Raw genomic sequence first — 24,886 nt, forward strand, 5'->3', positions numbered from 1 at the left:
CGTTTGCCATCCCTCTGATTACAGACCGAACATCTGCCACCCTCTCTCTGTGTTCATTTATTCATGAATGAGTAAAAAAAAACCTTCAGCCCATGGTCCTTTTTAAATGATGTTTTGCAATTCATGGTTTAGTGACTGCCTGTGTGGGGAGGCAAAAACATTTCTCCCAGTTAATGTAATGTCTATATCTATTAGTGTGTCAGAAACACGTACACAGCTTTGAGCAATATATATATATATATATAGCTATATATATGTATAGACACACACTCTCTCACACACACACACACACACACACACACACACACATTTCTCCTTTGGTTTGTTAGATATTTGTTTACTAGCTGCAGATGGAAGAAAATGGCTTTTTATTTATCATCGTCTAATCAAATGTCCTCTGATGTCATTGCTGATGACGCTGCTTGCATTAAGCGGCTTTGCAACAGTTTGCCTCGGAGCTGTGCAACTGGATGAAGAAGACAGCATGTTGATGGAAAAAGTTCCACATTCGCATCCATCTGGATGAAACCCAATCGGTTGCCGGGAAACAGACCTAATGGTTCATTATTCAGAGACTGAGTTGGTGGACATGTACAAAGGATACATGCTACACGGCTTGGTCAATCTCTTATTTGTTAAATTACATCAACGATCAAAATATCAACTAATATTTTGTTTTGCCAGAGAAGCTGTCTATGCTGCTACCAACAGATGCTACAAAGCTGAATCACCTTAACATTTGTACTAAACAGACTCCAAATTCTAAATGTTTGCTGAGTAGAGCTTTGAACAAAACACCTCAAATCACATCCTGCATATGAATGTTTTCCTTATATGGTGCCATTTGCAACCCGACAGCACTGTTGCACATTTTCAGACAAGAGCTTTTTAGGCTCCCACAGTGGATGAGCTGCCGGAAGTGAATCAGCCGTCCTTCCTCCGCTCGGCGAAAAGGGCCGTGCTCATTCATGCTCCAGGTACGTTCTTTTTCTGGTCGGATGCACCGAGGGACCTTTCATTTGCATTTCATTTTATTTAGAGTGCCTTGCCATTGACAGCTGAGTGACAAATAATGGAGCTCAGAGAACCACAATTAGAATCAGCGGGTACCTTTATCTCTCTCCACAGGGTAATTATGGACCAAGGAGTCCTTGCTCTCAGGTCACTGTTTCTTTCATTATATATTTAACAAAACCAGACTGACAGAAGTTGCATTTTTGAAGTGATGTATTTTTGTTGCAAGGCACTAACACCCACATGCTAAATGTGGGCATACATTATTCCAACTTTACGTGTGCGTGGTCGGCGAGAAAATAATTGCAGATGGTGGCAAGTTCAGTTTGGCAGCTCTTGGATTTTCTCTCGCTTGCCCACCAGTGTGAATTGCGTCAGATCTGGACTAGATATATTTTAGAATGCAACCGGAAATGCCAAATGAAAAGAAATCCTCTGATTTGGTTTACTATTTCAAGTATTAGTGTAGCCCCATGAGCACTTCACTCCGGAAATGGCACTGAATGATGACTTTTGGATGTGCAATTAAATTAAGGCCCCATTAATTATCAACATCTCTCAGGAGATCTACAAGCTCAGGTCCTCTCTTAATCATCTAAATCGAACCCAATGATGGGTCTGGAAAATGGAATCAGGAAATCATACTGTTTACAAAAGAGAGAATACAACAGACATGAATATGCTGCTTGAACATAACAATGAATAATAAGAGCTAAGCTGTTTATTGTAGCTTTTTGACTATTCTTATGATTACATTTACAGCATTTAGTGGACCTCATAGTTGCCTAATAGGCTACTACCACCCTTGATGTTAGAAATGTGTGGTGTTCGAACACCAAACTAAACACCAAATGACATTAGAAAAGACTTGTAATAAGTTACAGACCCTGTCAAGTTGGATCATATAAAACCAGTTTCATTCATGGTTCTTCATTTAATGAGATTCTAATGCCCCCTTGTGGCAGATTTATATCTTTGCAACTGCTATATAAATACCAGTAAAAAGAGTTTGTTCAGTAAGAAGTTACCCATAAGCCACAGTTTGGACATTCACATATGTTTAATTTTGACATTTAACGTTTAGATTATGTTTAGTTAGGATTGTAAACCAGACAATATTGCATAATTTAATTAAGTATATCATGCATCCTTGACAGTAAACAATATTCTGGAATCATTGCTTTAGAATTTGGATTCTTGGCAAGCATTGCAACAGTGAATCAAATGGGAAATGCACGAAGAAAACTGAAGAAAAGAATGGCCTGCACAGGGGTTAATAGAAATTAGGTAAATGGGCCAAAACATACATTTAATATTTAATTACGCTGGGAAAAAATTATTTAAGTCTTTGCTATGAAACCAGTTTTGTATTGGCTTTGTATTGGCTTGAATTTTGTAAAGCAAACAATACTACAATTTGAAGCATGAATATATCATTCAATGGAATGTGTTGTTTTAGATACAAGACTATTTAATTTGTTGTACAGTAATAGGAAAAGACACCATTATAATTTTGTCCACTTACATTTTCTGTATATTTAATTACTATTACAGAGAAAATAGATCTGATAGAGGTGTTTCTGGAGAATCGGGACAATGCGGTATTAATGAAGCTAAAAATGTGAATAAAACAATGTTCTAATTTGAAGTGATTGTTATTGTGATACACATTAAGCATGGTGCACAAAACGAAATGTGTCCTCTGCACCGGTATTCGGTGCAGAGGACAATCGAACCAGCAAACTTCAGATTACGGTTTCACTTCTTTACCCGCTAGGCCACCACTACAAAATGAACCGCCATCAGCATGGAGTTGGCTTTTTTCTATTCGGCAGCCTAGTCAACTGAGCAGGTAATGTTTTTTTTCTTACTGATGAATTGCTAACCAATATCACTTATTAAGACATGAGGTTTTTTCATGTCCCTTCGTGTTGCTTTATCTAGATATTGTCTATATTGTAGTGATCTGCATTTAGTTAACCATGGGGCAGTGGTGACCTTGTGGCTGAGGAAATGGACGACTGGAAGGTTGGAAGGTGCCACTGAGTTCCCCTTGAGCAAGGTACCGTCCCCACACACTGCTCGCCAGGTGTTATTCGTGACTGCCATCTGCTCACTCAGAGTGATGGGATGATTACTTCAGGAGACTATAGATATTTGGGACAGTAAAGTCACCATGTGATAGAAAAAAATAGAGAAAATGACTATTTATTCCATAGAATAGAAAATGGAGCATAGTTATAGGGTGGTAGTAGCCTAGTGGGTAACACACTCGCCTATGAACCAGAAGACCCGGGTTCGAATCCCACTTACTACCATTGTGTCCCTGAGCAAGACACTTAACCTTAAGTTGCTCCAGGGAGACTGTCCCTGTAACTATTGATTGTAAGTCGCTCTGGATAAGGGTGTCTGGTAAATGCTGTAAATGTAAAAAGGGGCAGTGGTGGCCTAGCGGTTAAGGAAGCGGCCCTGTAATCAGAAGGTTGCTGGTTCCAATCCAGTTCCGCCAAGGTTCCACTGAGGTGCCACTGAGCAAATCACCGTCCCCACACACTGCTCATAGCTGCCCACTGCTCACTCAGGGTGATGGGTTAAATGCAGAGGACAAATTTCACTGTGTGATGTGCTGCTGTGTATCACATGTGACAATCACTTCACTTCAAATGTGAATGTTATAAAAGTAATTTTTTTTTCTGTCTTGCCGCTGCATCATAACTCATTGAAAGCAACTGGCCCAGCAGGAAGGCTATTCCAACTTTACATTTATGGCATTTGGCAGACGCCCTTCTCCAGAGCGACTTTCATCTTTACCCACAAATGTAGCTGAAGAGTTGTAATTCTGACTAATTCTGTTCAAAATGACGTCTCCCATTGTGGCCACCAGATGGCGCACTCCGCCACACGCGTGGACGTTTCCTTCTCTCTGGAACCCATTAAAAACCCTGCTGGTGGCAGGGCTGCAGCCTCAGGCCTGTCACGTTTGGACATTTGGGAATGAAAACTGGGGGAATGGAGTACTGACAGGAGGAACTGGTAAAGGGTGGAGAAGCGGGGGAAAAACAAAAAGATACGATCTTCATCTCCTCGCTGCGATTATTTTATTCACCTCCAGAGACAAAAATTTCCCTCATTTCCACCGCGCAAACACAGAACGTAGCGGCACCAGACCACCGCTTTTTTTTTTCACCCCGACTTTCATAATCATGTTTACAACAGCGCTGCATCATAACTCATTCAAAAGGGGGACCATCCGCCACCCCCTTTTTTTTGCCATTGGTTCTGTTAGACATGTAAGGGTGACACTGGAGGGGGATTCAGGTTCTACATCTAAAGGCATTGAATCGAATTCCTCACCCGCCGGTGAGCCAATGGACAAAGTCAGCCATGGAACTCACACACTCACACACACACACACACATGCAGTAGTAGTGAGGAGTCAACCAAGAGTCTCAGATGGAACCAAACTTACAAGTATTTCAACCGGACCGTTGATTGTCGGTTTAATTCTTCTCACAGAAGAATTCTCACGGTAGAGGGATGCGCAGACACACGCACGCTTGAAAAAGTTTGTATTTAGTGACCGTAACTTAGATGTGGCCACTGATGGGGAAGTGGTGGTCGAGCCGCCAAGGTGCTACTGAGCAAAAGCACCGTCCCCGCACACTGCTCCCCGGGCGCCTGTCGTGGCTGCCCACTGCTCACTCAAGGTGATGGGCTAAATGCAGAGGACACATTTCACTGCGTGCACCGTGTGCTGTGCTGCTGCCTTTCACAATGACAATCACTTCACTTTCACTGTATGACCACGTCCACAGATCCATAACGAATCTTTACATTACAAACGTGTCCGGCTGCAGAGTTCATATCCAGCACAAGGGTAGACATTTTTACCGAGAATTTGTATTTACAAAGTGAAAGGCGGAGTTAAGAAGCTTGCAAAGGTTTGATTTTGGTCGTGTTTTTAGGCTCGGAAGAATCTCTGTCAATGAACAATCAACACTCTCAAACACTTATCAACCAAAAAAATAAAGAAGATGAAATGCCGGGTTAGGCCCTCTTATTTACCAGCATGGCCGTTGGAGAAAGCAGAGAGCAGGCCGCTGGAACACGGCTGGAACCCCACCTGCCAGCGCCATGACGACGGCGTCGGCAGCACATGCTTTTTGACACTTGTCACCGGCCGCCCGCCCCGGGTCCTGTTCTCCCATCTGGTGGCTCGCTGCACCGCCCCTGGCGGCAAGAGCAAGAGGGGGGCACAGCGTGCGGGCCTGTGGGTGGTGGGGTTGTGGGGTACAGATGGGGCAGAGGAAAGGGGGGGAGAAGAGGAGACGCAGGCGGGTTAAAAAGATGCAAATCACCCCCAGGTGCCTGAGTTCAGGCCAAGAGAGGATATGAGGAAGTGTAAACTGAAAATACTGGATGAAGAGAAGCAGCAAGCCTAATGAGTTACAGATCTGATACATTTCTAAAGATCTATCTATCTTGAACTTGTTATACACACACACACACACACACACACACACACACACACACACACACACACATATATATATATATAGATAGATAGATAATAGATAGATAGATAGATAATAGATATCTGCAAAATAAAGTAAAGTTAAGTAAAGATATATAACAATATACAATATAATAGATAGATAGATAGATAGATAGATAGATAGATAGATAGATAGATAATAGATAGATAGATATCTGCAAAATAAAGTAAAGTTAAGTAAAGATATATAACAATATACAATATAATAGATAGATAGATAGATAGATAGATAGATAGATAGATAGATAGATAGATAGATATCCCCTGTTTATAGTTTATAACCACACAAATCCCGGTGCAGGACAGTTGTCTGTCTATCTTACTATTTGTCTGTCTGTCATGTGAGTTTTCTCTAGACTGCACCAAAGGAAAGGAGGCGCATAAAAATTTTCGCCGTTTTTAAAATACTTCGGCTGAATTCTTTCCCCGGACTGTTCTGCCACGTACGGATTTTATTTTTATTTTTTAAATCTTATTTTTGTGTTCATGTGGATATGACATAATTTTTTTTTGTCTTCACACGTTATCGGCGCGGCTCCATCTGACCGCTTTGTCCCGAACCGATTCCCAACAATCGCCGGATTTAGTCGAAACTCGGGCCTTTCTCCCCGTCTTCGCTCGTGTTTACAGGGCTGTAAATAATGATGACCCCCCATTCTTCCATTTCAATGGGACTGGGGTGAAATGTGCAAAGTCCAAGTCCAGCAGCGCGTTAGGAATAAGTGGAGGAAAAGGTCCGGCTCGCCGAATTAGAAACAAGTTCAAGAATGTCGAGAATCCAATTGTAATCACGGACGATTGTGAAAATCTCCATCACGCACTGCTGTCACGACTCGCAGACCTCATTCTCACTACAGCATCATCAACGGAAAGTAATTTACAAAAACATTATTAACAAAAATGATTTATGACAATTGTATAAATACTCGTGTATTTACATGCCGTTATAAATGATTTACTGCACGATTTTACAGTTGCCACGAAAGAACTCTCAAAAATAATTATCTATCTGTTAAAGAATATTACATTTATAATTATCACGTAAATGTGTATTTTAGAAGAATCTCGGCCCGACCCTGTTCACACTAGGTGCGCGTCATTCCGCTTTTTTTTTTTTTTAACCACCATTTCACGTAATTAAATTCAACTGAATTCCCCGATGATGACAGGTCACCCCCACCCACCCACTGCACCCATCTCCAGCTCTACAGGCTTCATATAAATGTTCCCCATCCGCGGTGAAATAACGCGAGAAGTAACCTCAGGATGGACTTTTTATACTTCTGGTTTTGGTTTTGAGTAGTGAGGCGGGTGGGAGCAGCACGTTACACCTGCGTTACACCTGCGTTTCTCCCACTGCGTTATCTAGAAACCTAGTTATTATTATCATTATTATTATTACTATTATTATTATTATCAACATTATTATTATTAGCTGTGGTAAGAATAATAACAACAACAACAACAATAACGCCTATAACAATAACAATAAGCCTATACATACAAAAACGCATGATTCGTATTTTTTTTTATTTCTTACCAATGTTCGTATTTTATGATTAGTTAAATCAAGGAATTGCGTTTTAAATATATATTGTATATAAATGGTATGAGGGACTTATGTGAAGAAGCAGCCACGCAAGATCTGAAGTATGCAGATATCCCAGATCACATCCGGCCAGCCACGATCCTTCATTTCTCGTCTTCGGTTGGGCTACGAGAGTCGAAAGGCGACTGAGGGATGAAGTCAGAAACAAAGACAGATCGATGGATTTTTTTAATCGATCCGTTGCCCAGATCAGCACTGCGGCCAGAAGCGGGGGTTCGAGGCGCGGGGAAATGGGGAAATGAAAACCAGTGAAATTCCACGATATGGATCCATTTAACTAATTAAACTAGACAATTATGACGTTTTGGCATAAAATGTCTTAAACTTTTTTTCCTTACAAGCGCTGTAAAAAACGAAGTCTTATTATATATTTAAATTAATATGTTTTTTATTTTGTTTTGCTTATTTATAATTAATTTAAATTTATCATGTTTTTTTACACGTTTACACGTTAATGTTCGCGTGTTAATTTTAGTGTCGAAGAAATTAATTCACAAAGAAAAAAGGTCTCTATTATAATGTGATAATATTTTACGTGCACAGAGGAGAATACACTACATACAACCAGAATTGTTCGATTGAAAATATCCTTTATTAAAGGTTTTTTTTAATGATAAAATAAGTGCTGGTTTAACATGGTCCCAACATTTTAGAGAACAATAAACGACTTAATAAAAAGTCAAAGGGTTAAAAGCGACCTAAGGGGAACGTCTAAAAAATATCTCACAATCGACAAAACAATGACAGAGAGAGAAGGAGCAAATATGTCTCGGGAAAAAAGAAATAAAAAAGGGTAAAAAAAATTATTCCATCAGACAGAAGCGTTTACAGAGGTAGGCTGACATCCACAAAAATAAAAAATAAATTCAGCTACTTTAAATGTCTTCATGTAAACCACACGATTTAGAGAGACAGTTCATGGACAATGTGCGAGTTTTCACCTTTTTTTGTACCCTTTTTGTACCCAAACTGGACCGTTTGTTCGCGTTTTTTGGGGGGTACAAGAAGGCATTTACGCGCACGACGAGTATTCGCCTCGTTTCTTAAGACTTCCACGGTGTCTGCGGGACGTGAAAACGCACGCTGCGATCACGACCCACCTTAAAAAAAAAAAAAAAAAAAAAAAAAGTTATTAAAAAAAAAGTTTTACGGAAAAGGCCACGTCCTCAGAGGTCGATCCGGGAGTGCAGCGCCGCGTGCTTGTCGTGGTCCCAGTACGGGTACAGCTCGGCGGGCTGGCGCGCGCAGGCGAACTGCAGTCCGGGCGCGGGGTTCGGGGGCACCGGGGACGGCGCGGCGACGCCGGCGGCGGCGGCGGCGACGGCCTGGTGGGGGTGCTGGTGGGGTGCCACGCTGTTGTACGAGTTCATGACGTTGGGCAGACCCATGGCCTGCATGCGGGAGTAGGGGTTGTACGGCGGCGCCGACAGGCCCTTCACGCCGCCGCCCGTCATTTGGCACGACGCGTACGACATCGGGCCCTGCGGCTGGCTCAGGGGCCACGTGTTGTTCATGAAGCCGGACTGGATGTACTTCGGCGGGGACAGGTACCCGTAGCCCTCGCCGCCGAACAGCGACTTCCCCGGCTGGAAGTGCGCGGCGGGCGGTCGGAAGGGCCGCTTCATCCTCCGCCGTCGCCGGTAATTCCCTTTCTCGAACATGTCCTCGCAGGCCGGGTCCAGGGTCCAGTAGTTCCCCTTCCTCTCCCCGCCGCCCTCGCGCGGGACCTGGACCAAACACACCGCCGTTAATCCAGCTCCAGATGACCGATTATCGCCAACAAGCCAACAACCAATGGCGACGATGTTCGACATTCATCATCATCATCATCATCATTATTATTATTATTATTGTAGCTGGAGAAGCTGCTGAAAGGGTCCGCGGTGCTCTTGTTATTTTTTTCTCTCTCTGAACACTAGCATGTGACCGCGTGGCTTTAAAAAATATTATCAGATAAATTATCAGACATATATTTAAATTATCAGACAAAAAATATATATATATACACACACGACGAAAATAAATAGTGGAGTTAAAAAGCTTAATGACCTTAATGAAGCACTCGTTGAGGCTCAGGTTGTGCCGTATGCTGTTCTGCCAGCCCTTCTTGTTCTTCTCGTAGAAGGGGAACTTGTTGATGATGTACTGGTAGATACCGGACAGGGTCAGGCGCTTCTCCGCGCTCTCGCGGATCGCCATGGCGATGAGCGCCACGTACGAGTACGGGGGCTTCTGGGACGGGTCCGCCTTCTCCGGACCCTGCTCCGGGACCGGCTCCTCTTTGATGAACTCCTCGCTCTTGACGGCGCCGGTGTCGTGGACCATCAGGGCCATTGCGTCATCCTCCAAGTAAGATGCCATCGCTGCCGAAACGAAAACAAACAACACCGAGACAAAACCATCAAACAAAAGAAGAAAAAAAAAAAAAAAAACGAAACAACAAACCAAACCAAACAAACCAGGGCGCGCGAGCTGGAGGAAGCTCTCCGGTTCCTACCTCGCGAGTCCGGCTCGGCTCCGCTCTCTCGCATACCGCTCCTCACAGCCGCTGTGTGCGCCACGGACGCGCGGAGCCGCGGTGTGCCGCTGCGCTCATCCCCCCTGCTCGGATAAAAAAAAAAGAAATCCCTCTCTTCTCGTCCCTTCTCTCTCCTCTCCTCCTCTCTTCCCCTCTCTTCTCCTCTCCCGAGGCGCAGTGACGCCCTGGACCAGCCGCGCCGCGGTGCGCACTGGATATATGCGCAATGCTTTGCGCATGGGGCCTGTTCCGCTTTCGTCACGTGCGTCACCCCCCCCCCCCCTCTCTCTCTCTCTCTCTCCGTGGCTGTCTGCGCGAACTTCTCCCAGAACGGGCCCGACACGGACAGATGGGGGAGGGGGGTTATGGGACATCAGGAGAGTTGGGATTAAGGACTCAGTCGCGCTTTTATGGAATTTGTTCATAATACGTGGCTGCACGACTCCCGATAGTAACATTGTGGTTCCGGCAGACCTGAGACTTTTTTTTTGTTGCTTTTGGGTATCCCCACTGCCCCCCCCCAACTTGCGTAATTTTATACCTCCTTTAAATTAAAACAAAGCGGCGACGCCGTGTTTTAATCCACCAGCGGTTCCTTCGTTCACTCCGATTCCGTGCGTAAGAAGACGTGACGTCGGACGCAGGCCGCGCTCTCCCCTTCGCCCCTTTACCTGACTTCACCCCACCTGTCCCGTCCGCGGGACCCAGACGGGCCCGGCGGGGTAAAGTTTCCTCGGCCACCCATGCTGCCCCCCCGGGCATTTCGTACCCGCGGCCCCCGCAGGTGCAGCAGCATTGTCATGTGTGTCAGCACCCTGCTCGCACCCAGCGCCCTCCCGCCAGCTGCTGCTGCCGCTGCCGCTGCTGGACTGGGTGGGGTGATCTGATCACGATCCCTTATATCCTCCGTTCCCGCAGACATCACTCGTCCCTCAGAACACTGCACTGCAAATATCATTTTTAATATTCGGACCATACTGTTCATTTTGCAAGGCGACGTTTTTTTTTTAAACAACGTCATGACAACAGAAGTAGCAACAAGGATAACAGTGACGACGCAATAAACAATCAACGTCAACATTATATAAATATATCATAATAATAATAATGACAATAATAATAATAATAATAACGAGAATAGTAATATGGCGCCGGCAATAAATATGACTAATAAACACTCATAATAACATGATTACTACGGTGGTTATTGCTGGTTATTACTTTAGTTCAGCAGGTGCGGCGCATGAGAAACGAATAAAGCGACGAGGGAAGAAGCCGCGGGAAGCTGGAGATTCCTGCTCCCCCCAAACTTCCTGCGGCGCTCTTTGAAACGAGGATGTTTACGGTTTGGAGGGTAAGAATGCGGAGGGACCCGCGCACCAGGTCACCAGGACCGGGCCGGCTTGGGGTGACCCTGTGCGGACCTGACGGAACACAGGGCGTTTTACCTGCAAAACCTGCACAATTACACCACGCTTGGCCGGAATCTCATGGACAACGTTTTACTTCCATCACAGTGCATGAATGTGTGTTTTTATTATTTTTTTAATTGTATTATTATATAGAAAAAAAACACATTGTAGTTAATTGATAACTAATTATGAACTATATGGGATAAAGACTTTTTTTTGTGTGTGTGCGAATAAAGCAGTTCCTGTCATTGGCGAAACCTTCTGAAGCGTGTGTCCAGCTTCACTTTCAGGCCGCTCCTTTACTGGAGCAGGAGGAGGAGAGGGCGGGAGCTTCCTCGCTTTGTGAGCCCCGCACGCTGACCCCTGCCTTAAATTACAAAGCCCATGGAGCCGATGTGCTCTTCCTGAAGGTGGCCCGTGTTTTTTTTGTTTACTTTTCTTATCACCCGCAGGAAGCGTATGGGAAGCTCCGAGCCATTCTCTTAACAGCTCTGCTGTCAAATGATTATAATGCATTGCGCGGGGGGTCGGAAGCGCTGCCGCTCGTCTCCGCCGGGCCCTCACTGCATGCGCACACCTACTGTACCTGCTGCCACGGACACACAGCACGCGCCAAACCCATAACTCGAAGCGAGGCGCTGGCGGAGCTGCACGTGAACCCCCAAAAGTCTCATCTGGCCAGGGACAAGGCGCCGATGCTGCGCCTGGCGAGGGACTCAGAGTCCCGCATGTGAGTCCTTATCTGGGAAGAACGTCCAGGGAGAGCAGGACCCTGAAAAGGAAAAAAGCAGGCCTTTGATCGGCAGCTTTTGAGCCCAGGAGGAAGTGTTCTCACCGGGGCTATTTTGGTTCTGCCTGCACTCCTTTGTTTCGGGAGAGGAGCAGGTGACACTTGGCGGCCTGCACCACAGGCTTTGATGGGGAGGAGCCGGGGCTAAACATGTCCCAACGCATTGGTGGGCCGGTGCTGGGCCGACCGACGTGGGTTTACCACATCATTCCTCAAGTGCTCCTGTGCCGCTGAGAGACGACTCGGCTTAGCAGTAATAACAATCGCTCCAAAACAATAACATTAATCATAATCACCATAAGCATTAGAGCATTACTTACCACAACACTACTAAGGTCTAACAAGCGTTTTCCCAAATTCAGCCAATTTTCTGGGAGGAAACACATAACATGTAAGAATTATAAATGCAAAGCATGAAATACATTAATAACGGTCACTTTAATAGCGGTCATAACAGTAAATACTTTAATAACACTGTGATTTAGAATTTGTAAGTAAAAAGTAAAAGAATCCCTTACTATGAGTATTGGAAATCAAATATAGTATGAGGAACATCTTCTAAATGTCCAGTGCATCTGTGTTTCAGGCATAACAATTATAAATATTAGAATGATGCAAGCACAAAATATAGACTAAAATATGAATAGTTTGCAAATATCACAGCTGAAGCATTTCTTATAATATAAAATATAGTCTAGATGCAAATACAAAAAAATTAAGTACAAACATTTACAAAAGCGCATAATTGAATAAAAAAGAGATATAATGGATTTTGTTATAGATTTAATGCTTTATTTAACAACATTAACAACAATCCAAATGATTCACAATGCAAAATAATTTTGATATAAAGATTTGTTGTTTAAACGCTAAATTGTGGAAGAAGAGTATGCTGAGCAACTTTTACAGTTTATTCGCAAAACTTCAATCAGTCTTCATTTCTCATTGGTTATTAAGTCAAATATTTATAGTATTTTTTTGTATTGTGATTATTCAACAACTCAAATGTATCTGTTTTGTATATGTATATGTATATGTATATGTATATGTGTGTGTGTGTGTGTGTGTGTGTGTGTGTATATATATATATATATATATATATATATATAAATTGTTCCATACTGAAAAATTAACAGTTTAACTGTTAATTTAAAAATAAAACGAATGTAATTTATTAAGTCCAAAAACAGAATCGGAAAAAAAGCAGATTTAAACTCAACAAAGATCCTGGTCCTGAAGTGTGAGTGACTCAGTCAGCTGAACGCTCAGATCTGGGGCCAAATGAACCCCGATTAGCGGCATGATAAACGGCCGAAACAGAACTGTGGTACTGCCACTGAGAGAAACCAGCACTAGCACACTTACTTTCACACGTCACGCACAGCAATCTGCAGTACAACGTCAGCTTCAACGACACCGACAGCAATAATGTGCCGAGAAGTGAGGTCCAGCCTCCGGGTGCTGGTCCGAACGACGTCGGGTCGTCCGGGTGGAGAAATGATGACGCCATGTCCTGTTTATGGTGGGCCTTGGGTACAGTCTTCCTGAGGGAAGTAACGCCATGCTGGGCACCACTCTCCCTCACCTTTCTCTCATTCCTCCCATCAGGCCAGAGCCGGGGGAGCACATGCATGAAAGAGCCGAGACAATGAAACACACACGCTCATGTGGAGCCAAGCGACACACAAATAAACACACACACACACACACACACACACACACACACACACACACACACACACATTCAAATACAAAGGAAATTTCATGGAAATCCAGTTTATGTGAAAATTGTAAAAAGAGCTTTCACAAATGACACAATTTGCATTATACTTTGTCATTTGTAATTGTTTAAATGCATTGCACTTGAAACTGTGTCTTGGTGAAAAAGACAATTCGACTGTCAATCTTCCTTCAGCCGCCCATCTCTTCAGCCATGCTGGCCTGGTGGTTGTGGGGGATTGAAGGGATGGGGGGTAGCGCATGGACCAGGTTATGACCAGCAGTGCGAAGGTTGCCCCCTGATGGGGGCAGCGGAGGGTCAGGGAGCAGCGGGACCCTGTGCTGGGGAGGGGGGGGGTCGGGGCGCGGGCCCCTGGCTGGGTCCGTGGCGGCTGCAGCTCAGAGGGGAGGAAGAGGTAGGGGGCGACCCTGGAGAGGAGGGACCCCAACCACCCTGCTCCGGGCCAATGTGTTCTCAATCAGAGGAAACACAAACAAGGGCCTGATTTAAACGAAAGGCCATGGAGCTCACGGCAGGGCCCACCGGCTGGGCCCTCTCTCTCTCTCTCTCTCTTCTCCTCTTCTCCTCTTCTCTCGCCACCCGCCACACGTACGCCTCCCGGAGAGAGAGGGAGAGCGAGCGGGACAGGAAAAGAAAGGAAAGAAGGGGGGAAAAATGGGAGGCAAAAGACAACAAACACCTAAGCCGCTAACAAGACGCAGAGGCGTCGGATTCCCCCGCCTCCCGTCCCCCCAAATCCTGTGTCCTTCTGTGTCTCTGGTCCATCCGTCCGCTGCGTCCGGGAATGACACGACTTCGCTCCCCGCTCCGGCAACACAAACAAGCAGAGGGATTAAGGAGTTGCCTGCGCTAACCAGGCCCAGATGAGCGCCCAGACGGCCGGAGGGAGACGTGGACGCGCCGGGCTACAGGTGAGCAGCACTTACCAGACCAGAGGAATGCTGGGACATCTCCAGTGTTTGTGTGTGTGGGAGAGTGTGTAGCGCGTGTGTTTGTCTTGCTTTGACAGCTCTCGTCTCTCTCTCGCCCCTCTAGGCCCACTGTACCACCACGCGCTGCCTTGTGACGGGGTCACGCCCTGTCGGGGATGATCAGATGGGGGCTCATTACTTTGGATAAGTAATGAGCCTCTCCTTTTATATAAGTGCAAGTGGGGGGAAGAATGATGCTGTGGAACCCACGCTTGCTGCTTCTAATGCAAATTTGGCCGTATTTATTGCTTCTTTAATCAGTGCAAATGTGAACTAGGATACAATTCAAAAGAATTTTCTAAAAATGAATGATTTTCTTTAAATATGAGTTAACAAACACAACACAAACAAGCCTAATAGTCAAGACTAATAGTTACTGTTATACTCCATCATTAACAGATATATTCCATCATTAAGAGACATTGCCAGCAACTAGAATCATTTACAACATAAACATTGTTTGGACCGGAGTTCTGTCACATTTGACCAAACAACTTCCAATCCAAAAAAGATCCCTAATCTTTTGGGATTATGGTGACTATTTTTTTTTGTTAAAAATGGGTGCAAACATGTTTCATCACGTTTGTGTTTCAAAGGGACATAAACCGTGGCTCTGAGCTTAGCTTAACACTATCACTATCCATCCTAGATCACAGGAGCATCATCAGTGGCTGATACCGAGCACCCATTTTCCAGCGAATACCTTTCATTGGTAAATGAGGAAGAGGTGGTTGCCTCTTTTTTTTTTTATGAAATCACATTTGCAATGACGACGATGAGAAAGCAATCTTTTCTCCACTGCTATTTAGTGACTCCTAATTATAGGTTTTAAATTAAAATATTTGATTTTGAATTAATCAATAACATCTAACAAATTTCAGTGCTATATTTCAGTCCTGTTATGTAAAGGCTGTAGACTGTAGCGGTCATGTAAATGAATGTGTGTAAACGTGTGTGAAAAAAGAAACACAGTCAGGAGGAAAGAGTGTTTTTTTGACCATGTCCCGCATACTTGTGGGCGATCATTCATTTTCACACATATTGAAAACACAGGTTTTCTCGTGCTTTACTGAGGCATGACACTCGGCAGACACAACTCGGGGGACACTGACACGCCCGGCCCAGCTCCTGTGAGGAGCCCTTTGTTTAGTCTCACCTACAGCGATAAGGAGAGATTAGGGTAAAACATCCCCATCACTGAACAGTCAACCCCTTTCCACTGCTCATTGTGCCCATTATGCCAAGATCAATTACCCGTGTAGAGCCAGAGATCCCTGTTCGGTCAGGTCCCCACGTGATCCCGCCGATGGTGAACCTCATGAAGCAGGTCTCGCAGAGTGCAGCAGTAAAGGTCATTGCTGCCCGTGTGCTCACCTGATGCAGAAAAGTTTCCCTGTGTTATACCACTCTGATTTTACTTTACATTATGTACGAAAAAAAATAACTTTTATCAAATAACTTCACTCCCACGGGCACTCAGTTTTATCCACGTAATTATCTAAACTTAATTATTATTATTTTTAAAGTTTGGGTTGTTGAACACAGTATTACAGATTTTTAAACCTTCCTCCTCAAACCCACCTTCAGTGTCAATGCCACTCTCAGTCTACTCCAGCGATAGCGCCCGTCTAGACATAACATTACTTTTCTTGTTTGGCATTCCATTTTTTTTATCAGCTACCTATAACGGCCTCTGTGCCAGGGAGCTATTTATAAGAAGTAGAAAACATTTTTCCTCCTTTCAGTTCAGTAGTGCATTAGTTAGCGGTCAAGTCAATTCTGCGAGTTCTTTACATTTATAAATAGAACTCAAAATGCCTTTTGAGAAAAAGGAAACAGGTGACAGTTCAAAATAGTGTCAAGGGGCAAATCAGAAAGGTCACAACCCTCACATCAGCGTCAACAATGGTCCGACTGACAATCATAAAATTTCACCACGACACACACACACACACACACACACACACACACACACACACTCTCTCTCTCGCTCTGAAACACAAACGTTCTATTGTTTTCAGCCACTTCTCTCTGACTTCGCTCCAACTCATTGTCATGTCAAAACAACAGAATCCATCCCCTCTCACAGGGAAAGGAATGATTTTGTTATTTGTTTAATTTACGGGGTAATATTCTTAGAAATTTGACTCTATTGATATCCCACCAGGAAAAAAAGTGAAAATAGCATTGTCTGTAAACGGCTGTTTTTTTCAGAGCATTTGTATTATGCTGATGTAATGTTTCTCTTAAAATTCTAATATTTTGTATTGAAAAATGAAAAACCCCAAAATTGCTGTGAGAACTGATATTTCCCCCTAAGTTTTTTTCTTTGCATGCAATCTCTGCATAATTGTAATGCATAATAGTATATAATTAATGATTCAATAAAATTTTACTACATACATTTATCTCATGCATACATCCTTCGTATTTTTAAAATACACATATGCAAATACAGAAGCCATACCTGTACTTCAATTAATAGTGCCCATCATTGCACCATCAAGATATTATGATTGATTTCAGAACAATTGGATGGGGCTTAGAAACACTTAAAACATAATATAGAATAGACAATTCCATTGAAAATGGAAATTGCAAATGACAATTTGATGTAAAAAATGTGTTGTGGAATGTGTTTAGATCTACAAGTGTCACCATCTATAATAAGGACCATGGCAAATAGAGCTTCTTTTATTCATCTCCACTTTTTATGCTTTTCTGTTGTCCTGAAAGTGTACACCATCTATTAAAAGTTGCGATAATTTTACAATTACCTCAATATGACACGGGGTGCACAAATGGTTGTTTTTTTCCTTTGTTGGGCTACTTTTTAAACAGTATTTGTATTTTATTTGTGTGAAGAACGCTTCTCTCTCTCCGCCACCACTAGACACCTCACTGGCCACTTCAGTACAACAAGAGCTCAGTTGGGGCAGGCCTGCAAAAGCCCAGATAAAAATGACACTGTTAGAGTATAGACGTTAGACTAGAAAATAAGGTAGAGACGAAATGTGCACACAATGAAATGTGTCCTCTGCTTTTAACCCATCACCCTGGGTGAGCAGTGGGCAGCCATGACAGGCGCCTGGGGAGCAGTGTGTGGGGATGGAGCTTTGCACAGAGGTACCTCAGGGGCACCTTGGCGCTTCCGATTATGGGTCAGCTTCCTTACCCACTAGGCCAACAACTGTCCTGTTTGTGAGGCAACTGGGTTTGCAACTGGCTTTGTCTCTGTCAGAGTTATTTGACCATTTCCCCTATTTTGTGGACATTCAACATGACCTCAAGTCATCTTCATTGTTTCTTACTCCCACACATGAATTGCACTCTTTTGTCTTTTTTGTCACTGACAGTAATATTCCATACTCTCTGCTATCGGTAACAGGGCACCATGGCCGTTCTGATTGTTCCGGCCCGTATCTGGGTACATGGTGTGATGCTGTGTTGACTGTGAGCGAGCAGGGCTCTGAGATCTTCTCTGGGAAGCCTCTCAAACTCTGGTTGCTATCAGGTGTTGACATACTGATGCAGATAGGCAAGAAAGTTTCAGCTCAGCTTAAGAGCTTTGCAGTGCAGGGCTTAGTGTTGGGCTGAGTGTGATTCTGGGAGACTAAGAGAAGGAGATCTTTCACCTTCCAGGACCTTTTCACCTCATTGCACCTTCTTTCCTCTTCACTGTCAGGTCTTCCCTCTTCCTGTCTCATTGTTTTTATTCTTCTTGTCATTCTCCTTCAGCCCCTTTCCTCACTCTCTTTCCTGTCCCTGTGCTGGTAATTCAGTGATGGATCTTGTGATGCTTCACAACCCACCCCCACCCAAAATAAGCACTTGAGCTTATTTGAAGACTCCCGGAGTCTTTTTCCCCCCCTGTTCTTTTCCGTGCCTGATTGCCACTGGCTAATTACCAGATCTGTGGGGTACGGGCCCCACCCTGGCACAATCATCTGCATCCGTCCGGGAGGCTGAAGACTGCATGCGGATGACGTCAGCTCATTTCTCATTTCTCTTCTCAATCATGAGCCTCCGAGGAGCTTCTGGTTCCCTCAGCTTCACCCAACACACCAGGCGCCCTGTTGACTGTAGGAAGGAGCCAATCATGTTCCAAAAAGTGCCCAGCCAGAGATGGCCGAGAGAGGCACAGCTGGGGTTTGAACCGCGCTCTGGTTTTGATAAAAACCTGCTGAAATCTTAGAGATGCCTGAAGGGCTGTTTTGGTTTCAAGCACCATTATATGGATGATTACTCCATTACAGTCACTGTTGATGACATGTGGAATATTTCCTCTGCTGTCGATTTTCATACGACGTCTTTTTTGCTGCATCATTAGGAGGTCATTAGGCACTCAGCAAGAAAAAGAGTAGCGGGTTCCTCTGTTATCAACTCTGGCCTCCTAATAATCCCCTCCGTTGAACTGGCAACATCACACGTAGGTTAAGGCCAAAACCGTACATGGTATTCAGGAATGCAAAACCATATTTATTTCAATGGACAATTACTGTAAGTGAATAGAGGAAGAATACAGCAAGCGCGGCACTCCGGCATGGGAAGACTTTTCTCACTTTTCCCGCCCCATTCAAAACAATCACACATGTTTCCCATGTGACTATAGCACATTTGAAATTAAATAGTAGCACAACAATGTTTTTGTGTATCAGGTATGAACAGTGCTCTGTTTTTATCTATTTAACACATAGGATCAGAGAGAATTGACTACGGAGGAAAGACTAACAGTGTTCGTAGAGAAAGTCCCTGTCGTAGTGTTGTCAGATGCCAGGTTGGGTCAGCCCAAATTGTCCAAAAATGAGCCAAAACCCACACAATATTCCCCAAACCATCCGATAAGCACTCTTCTTAAATGAAAAATTGTTTCCTTGTACATATCCTCTAGCAGGAGTTTCCCATGAAATAACACATTCAAATTTGCCTTATCTCATGTCTATTAGCACATTTATCTGAAAACAAATACAAATACATTTTCAGCCTGAACGATACAGAAACCAATACAAATTGAAGGGGATCTGGCTTCAGCTCTCTGCCTTTCAGCCCGGGAGTGCACTGGTGAAAAACAGCATCAATATACATCAATGTACAGCAATGGTGGTTAATGTGTTGTATGAAGAGATGAACCAATTTATAAAAGCAACAAATGTATTATTACTGTTATTGACTGTGATTGTTATTATTATTTTCTCTTTTCTTATTATTAGTATTAAGGTGTGAGCAAGAGCTTCTGTACAGCACTGATTGTACAAACAGGGTACGGCGAAAAGTGCTTCAGGGTCCTTTATTATTCACTCAACAGCCCGTTACGAATGAAAAAAGCAGGTTTGATCGGGAAGACAGTATAAACTCATAATCCTCATCTTGATGACTAAAGAATAGTACCAACCCTTCCTGTCATTTTGTCAAGCCAGAGTTTATATTCTTTCTATCTTTCTCTCGAACCCAGATTAGTGTCCCAACTTTTAAAGTCTCTCCCACCCCCCGCCACTGTGGCCTATGGTAAGGAATGTTAAGCCTGTGAAGGAAGCAGCTGAGGTGGCTGCCCATATCAAAGGAGAGAAGTGAAGGAGAGGACGTGACCTTCAGTCAGCCACAATAGAGGCGTGCACCTGTGGGGACTCAGGTGGGGAGATGGTTGGAGCTCTTCTCTCGCCGCTCCTCTCCTGAGGGTGGTGGAGCCCCCCGTGCTCAGACTTGACCCTGGCTCCTTCGCTGACCCTGGTGGCCTGCAGGTGTTGCGCGCCTTTGTCTAAGTCAGGCAGGCAGAACCGTCTGCCTGACATCCCAGGTATTTACCACGGATGGGGGCGAGGCATCGTGATTTGGAGACACACATACCCACCATGAACACAGGAGAGACTTTCGAATGCTGATAAGAATGGGCGGGGGTGTATGAAGGTCCTTGGGTGTGAGGGGAGGGCAGTTTGTCTGCTGTGTGACTGAAAGGCCTTGAGTCTCCCATGAGACTAACGCAGTGTGAGTTATCAGCCATATCAGCCATGACACCATATTTCCTCGGAATCCAACTGGGCAGCCGGAAGGCTCCATATCGCGTTTGATCTTTAAGTTTGCCATAGTGACTGTTGCTATAACGACATGCCCAGCTAAAAGATTAACAGGCTTCATGGCTAACCTGTCTTGTTTGTGCTGAAGACCCCTTGGTGCTCATGTGTGGGCAGTGCAGGCCTCTGTCACGCTCTCTGGAGGTTTTATTAAATTAAAATATTCTGTACAGTGCCGCATTTGCAAAGTTCCTTACGCGAGTCCTCTGGTGCTCTGCTTTTTTTTCCCCAGCCTCGCGATTGCGCTACACGCAGCCCGCTGGTGCTCCAATACTTCCTCTTTCAGCAAAAACAATGGTTAACCCCACACATTTGTATGTTAGCGGCTCTGGTCCGGCAGGCGCCTGAGAGTGATCTGTGGTGGCTGGCTCTGGTTAGGAGAGGAACACAGTGTTACGGCACACACACTGCTCGACATTTCTCCGTAGCGTATTGATTCAGTTTATGACTTTTTGTTTTTCCTTCAGCGATGTGTGCTGCACCCTTAGAAATATGACAGTATCAACTCATTACACATGTCTGTTGTGTGCATTGTTTCTGCGCATGAGAAAAAAAGTATTGCTTATGCTGGCATTCAAGAGAGCTGGAAAGTAGGTATGTGTGTCATATTTCTTTATTGTTGTAATAAAGAAATGATTTGATGATTTCTTTTCTCTCGACATTTGAACTTTTCTGCCTGAGGCCAGCGATGGACACACACGGCTACTTACGCGGCACGGTCTCGGCTTGGTGTCTATGCCGCTATGTTTTCGTGTAAAAAGTCTATTGTGCCTGTTCTGTTGTGTGGCATATGTCTGAGGTGCAATGTTTACCGCTATACCACTATCCCTGCATCAGTCTGTGACCAGGGGGAAAATGTTAATGGCCCCGCCTCCTTTCATCCTGCCTCTGTCTCTGCTGACCAGAGCAGAGATGGCTGCGCAGATAACATTTCCAGAGCCCCTGGGGGTGTCAGGACAGAGTGACAACTATTCACTGATAGCAGGTAAGCATAAGCCTGGTGAAAGTGTCTGTGCTACGCTGCTGAACGAATGACGTTCATCTCCACGGGAGGAGAAAAGCCACTACAACCATTTTTCACTGGGTTCAGTTCAAGCTGTTCTTTCAGATGAGTAATCTAGTGTCTAATAAGTCTTCATTGGTCAATTAAATCAATAATAAATGTATTTAAACATGTTAATTCCATTTGGATTTCCTTGACCAATAAAAAAACACATGCAGCATTTTATAATTTTGCATTACTACAATAATACTAAAAATGCTATTTAAAAAAATAATACGAAAAATATACTATGTACACACACACACACGGTTCATTTTGATAATTAAATCAAAAACATTTTCATATCCTGCCTACACTATTGTTCTCCTGTCTGTTTGTTCTGATCCATGTAATTTCAGCTCCTGTTCTGTGTACTACGCTGCGCTGTGGAACTGGAACAATATTATTTCACACCTCTGCAAACTCACTTGACTTGACTTGACAAATGAAAAAGGCCGGCATTCCACTAATCCTGTCACCTGCTGTCACTGCTTCACTCCACTTCACTTCCTGTTTGGATCAGTCTTGACAGGTCGCACAAACATACTTGATAATGACCCAACTTGGGTCAAAACTCTTGAAAATATTATAAAACACTAGGGAGCAATTTACTCCCTGAAATACATATGTACTGAATGTATTACTCATAAAACACGGTGTGTGAAAAAATCCCATTTTCAATGGCCACCCTGTCTAGTCTGTTATGAGAAAAAACAAGGACTTGTCTGAAAAATAGCTTGAAAAGAGACAGAGAGAAAAGAGATGATAAAAGAGATAGATAGTAAGTCGGAGCAAGAGAAAAAGATAAAAAAGCACTGGAATGTCCCTCTCAGCCCCCCTCATCACTCCGTGAGGCCTGGTGCCCGCTAAGCCCCGCTGAAGAGACGTGTCCTTGCCTGTCCAGGGCCCTGCACACTTTCTTTTTCTGCTGTTCCCTACATGCGCTACGCTAACCTTATGCCAAGCGGCCTGCCCCTGCTCAGCTGAAGGGTTCGATCCCGTCTGCAGATGGTCAAAAGATTGAATTGAATCACCTGCGCTGTAGACCACGGCATCCTAGGTCACTTTGAAACGTCTCAAAATTAACATAAGCCTTGTCCTTGAACATCAAGAATCTATCTTCCTTCTTTAATCAGAGAATCAGAGCCCTTGTAATCTCACCTGTGTTTACAAGAATCATTTTCTAATTTTGCCAAAATCATAAAAAAAAATCCCAAAGAACCTGAACTACCAAGTTCTGGACAAATACCAAGCCAGAGTGAAGCATTGTGAGTAAGATCTCCAATCTCACGTCTCACTTCATGAGATTCATATGGAGGTGGAAGGTTGAATCACTCTAGAAGGGGGTGGAGACAGAGAGAGAGAAGAATAACAGTGCATGGAGCCTTCTCTCCTCTGGGACGATCAGCTCGGGTATGTGGGGCAGGACTGGGGAGGATACGATGCAGGTGATAAGGGCTAGGCAGGGGTGCTGGTGGCTGGGTTCAATGCCAGGACAGTGTCCGCACATGCTGGTATTCGTGACTGCTTCCCAAATGCCGGAGCAGAGGTGGGACAACTGGGTTTCCCACATTGGCAGTTAGTTGAATAGCTACTATTTTTGACTTTATGTCCCATATTCTCCTCATATATTACATTCATGGCCACATGACCCCTATCCACACAGGAGCAACCTGTAGCAAATATAAACAAACTGACAACAAAGTAATAAAAAGTTTATTTTGGATATGGTCCCGTGCACCCTCTTCTCAGATATTATATCCATAGCCTCGTTAAAATAATCGGCACACCCTATCCCTATCAATAAATGCTGGAAACGAAATAAAAACAACGTTTGATTTTCCTGCTATGCAGTGGAACCAGTCAGATTTAAGGAATAGGTAGAATAGGTGTGTAGGCCTAACCCAACGGAAATATTCTCAGAATGAGCAAGGGAAGTGGGAAAGTGGAAAAGGCAACACCCCGGCCGGCGTATGTGTTGGTTTTAAGCCCCGGCCAACAGAAAGTAACCTGTGTCCGTATAGTAAACACAGATGAAAAGGCCTCCGGCAGCTCCGCTATCCGCTCTCCCCTCGCAGCTGTGCTATCAGGGACCACACAGGTGTGAATCTCTCCACTGAGGGGCACGCTGACCCTCTTCTCCTTTATCTCTCTCTCTCTCTCTCTCTCTCTCTCTCCCTCCCTCACTCACTCACTCTCTGTCTGCTCCTCAAGACTGCTCGCCCATCTCCGTTCCCACAGCAGGTGTTAAAAGCCGGAGGGAAGGAATTTCGTGGCTCTAAGACCGACAGTGCTGAGGGTGTGAAGCAATGGCTACATCCCAGCTGTCAGCTTCACTTACCCACCAGATCTCTGGGCAGTCCTGGGGGAGGGGGGGTTTGGGTGTGGTGTGGTTGCTGAGCTGGTGATTGGATGGGTGGAGAAGGGAAGAGGGAGGAAGTGTTCAGGAAAATACTGAAGATTACAAACAAGTGCGTCAAACTTTTTCTCACGCAGGAGGTCGCCCAGTGATGGAGGAGACAGCAAATACTCCGTTCCCTTGAATAATGTGATCACACCAAAAACAGACAGCAGTCCTCATCATACATTACTCTGTGGACACTAATATGACATTAAAATAATGAAAACAATTTCAATTTTTTGGTGAAATTATTCAAATAGTACTGACACTGAACATTTTCCATTACATTAAAAAAATATATATACATGTTTGATTAAACATTTCATTAATGTGTATCTGGTTATGGACCTGTTTACAAAAAACAATGAATCTGCAGCATTTTATTCTTCATTTATTTCATAATTGATCTGCTTGAGTCTGTGTAAAATATAACACACTCTATTTAAATTCTAAAATGTTTATATACTTCAATAAAATACTGATAACATTGGAATTATTATTGGCAAAATGTCTACCAGAGAAATGTTAATGCAGTTTTTCTGAAACTGTCTCATATTTTTTCCACTTATACACAAAATGATACAATATATGCATTTTAATATACTAAAAACAAAAATAATAGTTCAAATAATACATTATAATGCTTTTTTTCTAAATGCACCATGTCAGAACCATGTCATAACTCATACATTATAAATATATATATATAAATTAAATATTAAAGAGTAAAACCATTTAAGGTTTTTGACTTCCTATGTTTGGACA

General features: G+C 43.9%; 1 protein-coding gene and 2 long non-coding RNA genes across 4 annotated transcripts; 1 reads left to right on the plus strand and 2 right to left on the minus strand.

The window, feature by feature from the left end:
• Positions 1 to 909: 909 nt before the first annotated feature.
• LOC114787559 (uncharacterized) lies at positions 910 to 3,102 on the plus strand. Its single transcript, XR_003749421.1, has 3 exons — positions 910 to 977; positions 2,792 to 2,866; positions 2,977 to 3,102. It is a non-coding gene; the product is annotated as an uncharacterized LOC114787559 (long non-coding RNA).
• Positions 3,103 to 8,341: 5,239 nt separating this feature from the next.
• LOC114788305 (forkhead box protein L2-like) lies at positions 8,342 to 10,741 on the minus strand. Of its 2 annotated transcripts, none has more exons than XM_028976752.1 (3): positions 9,676 to 10,741; positions 9,228 to 9,541; positions 8,342 to 8,905 (listed from the first exon to the last, which is right to left on the minus strand). In XM_028976752.1, exons 1-3 carry the CDS (start codon positions 9,707 to 9,709, stop codon positions 8,345 to 8,347), a joined length of 909 nt encoding a protein of 302 aa, XP_028832585.1. In that variant the 5' UTR covers positions 9,710 to 10,741; the 3' UTR covers positions 8,342 to 8,344. The 2 variants fall into 2 exon arrangements, with proteins under 2 accessions (XP_028832585.1, XP_028832586.1); XM_028976753.1 differs by having other exon boundaries at positions 9,638 to 10,741.
• A 597-nt stretch (positions 10,742 to 11,338) lies between these two features.
• LOC114789166 (uncharacterized) lies at positions 11,339 to 13,484 on the minus strand. Its single transcript, XR_003749624.1, has 4 exons — positions 13,264 to 13,484; positions 12,417 to 12,473; positions 12,219 to 12,268; positions 11,339 to 12,128 (listed from the first exon to the last, which is right to left on the minus strand). It is a non-coding gene; the product is annotated as an uncharacterized LOC114789166 (long non-coding RNA).
• Positions 13,485 to 24,886: the final 11,402 nt, after the last annotated feature.

The sequence above is a fragment of the Denticeps clupeoides genome, chromosome 4 (genome assembly GCF_900700375.1).
Source record: "Denticeps clupeoides chromosome 4, fDenClu1.1, whole genome shotgun sequence".
Taxonomy (NCBI): domain Eukaryota; kingdom Metazoa; phylum Chordata; class Actinopteri; order Clupeiformes; family Denticipitidae; genus Denticeps; species Denticeps clupeoides.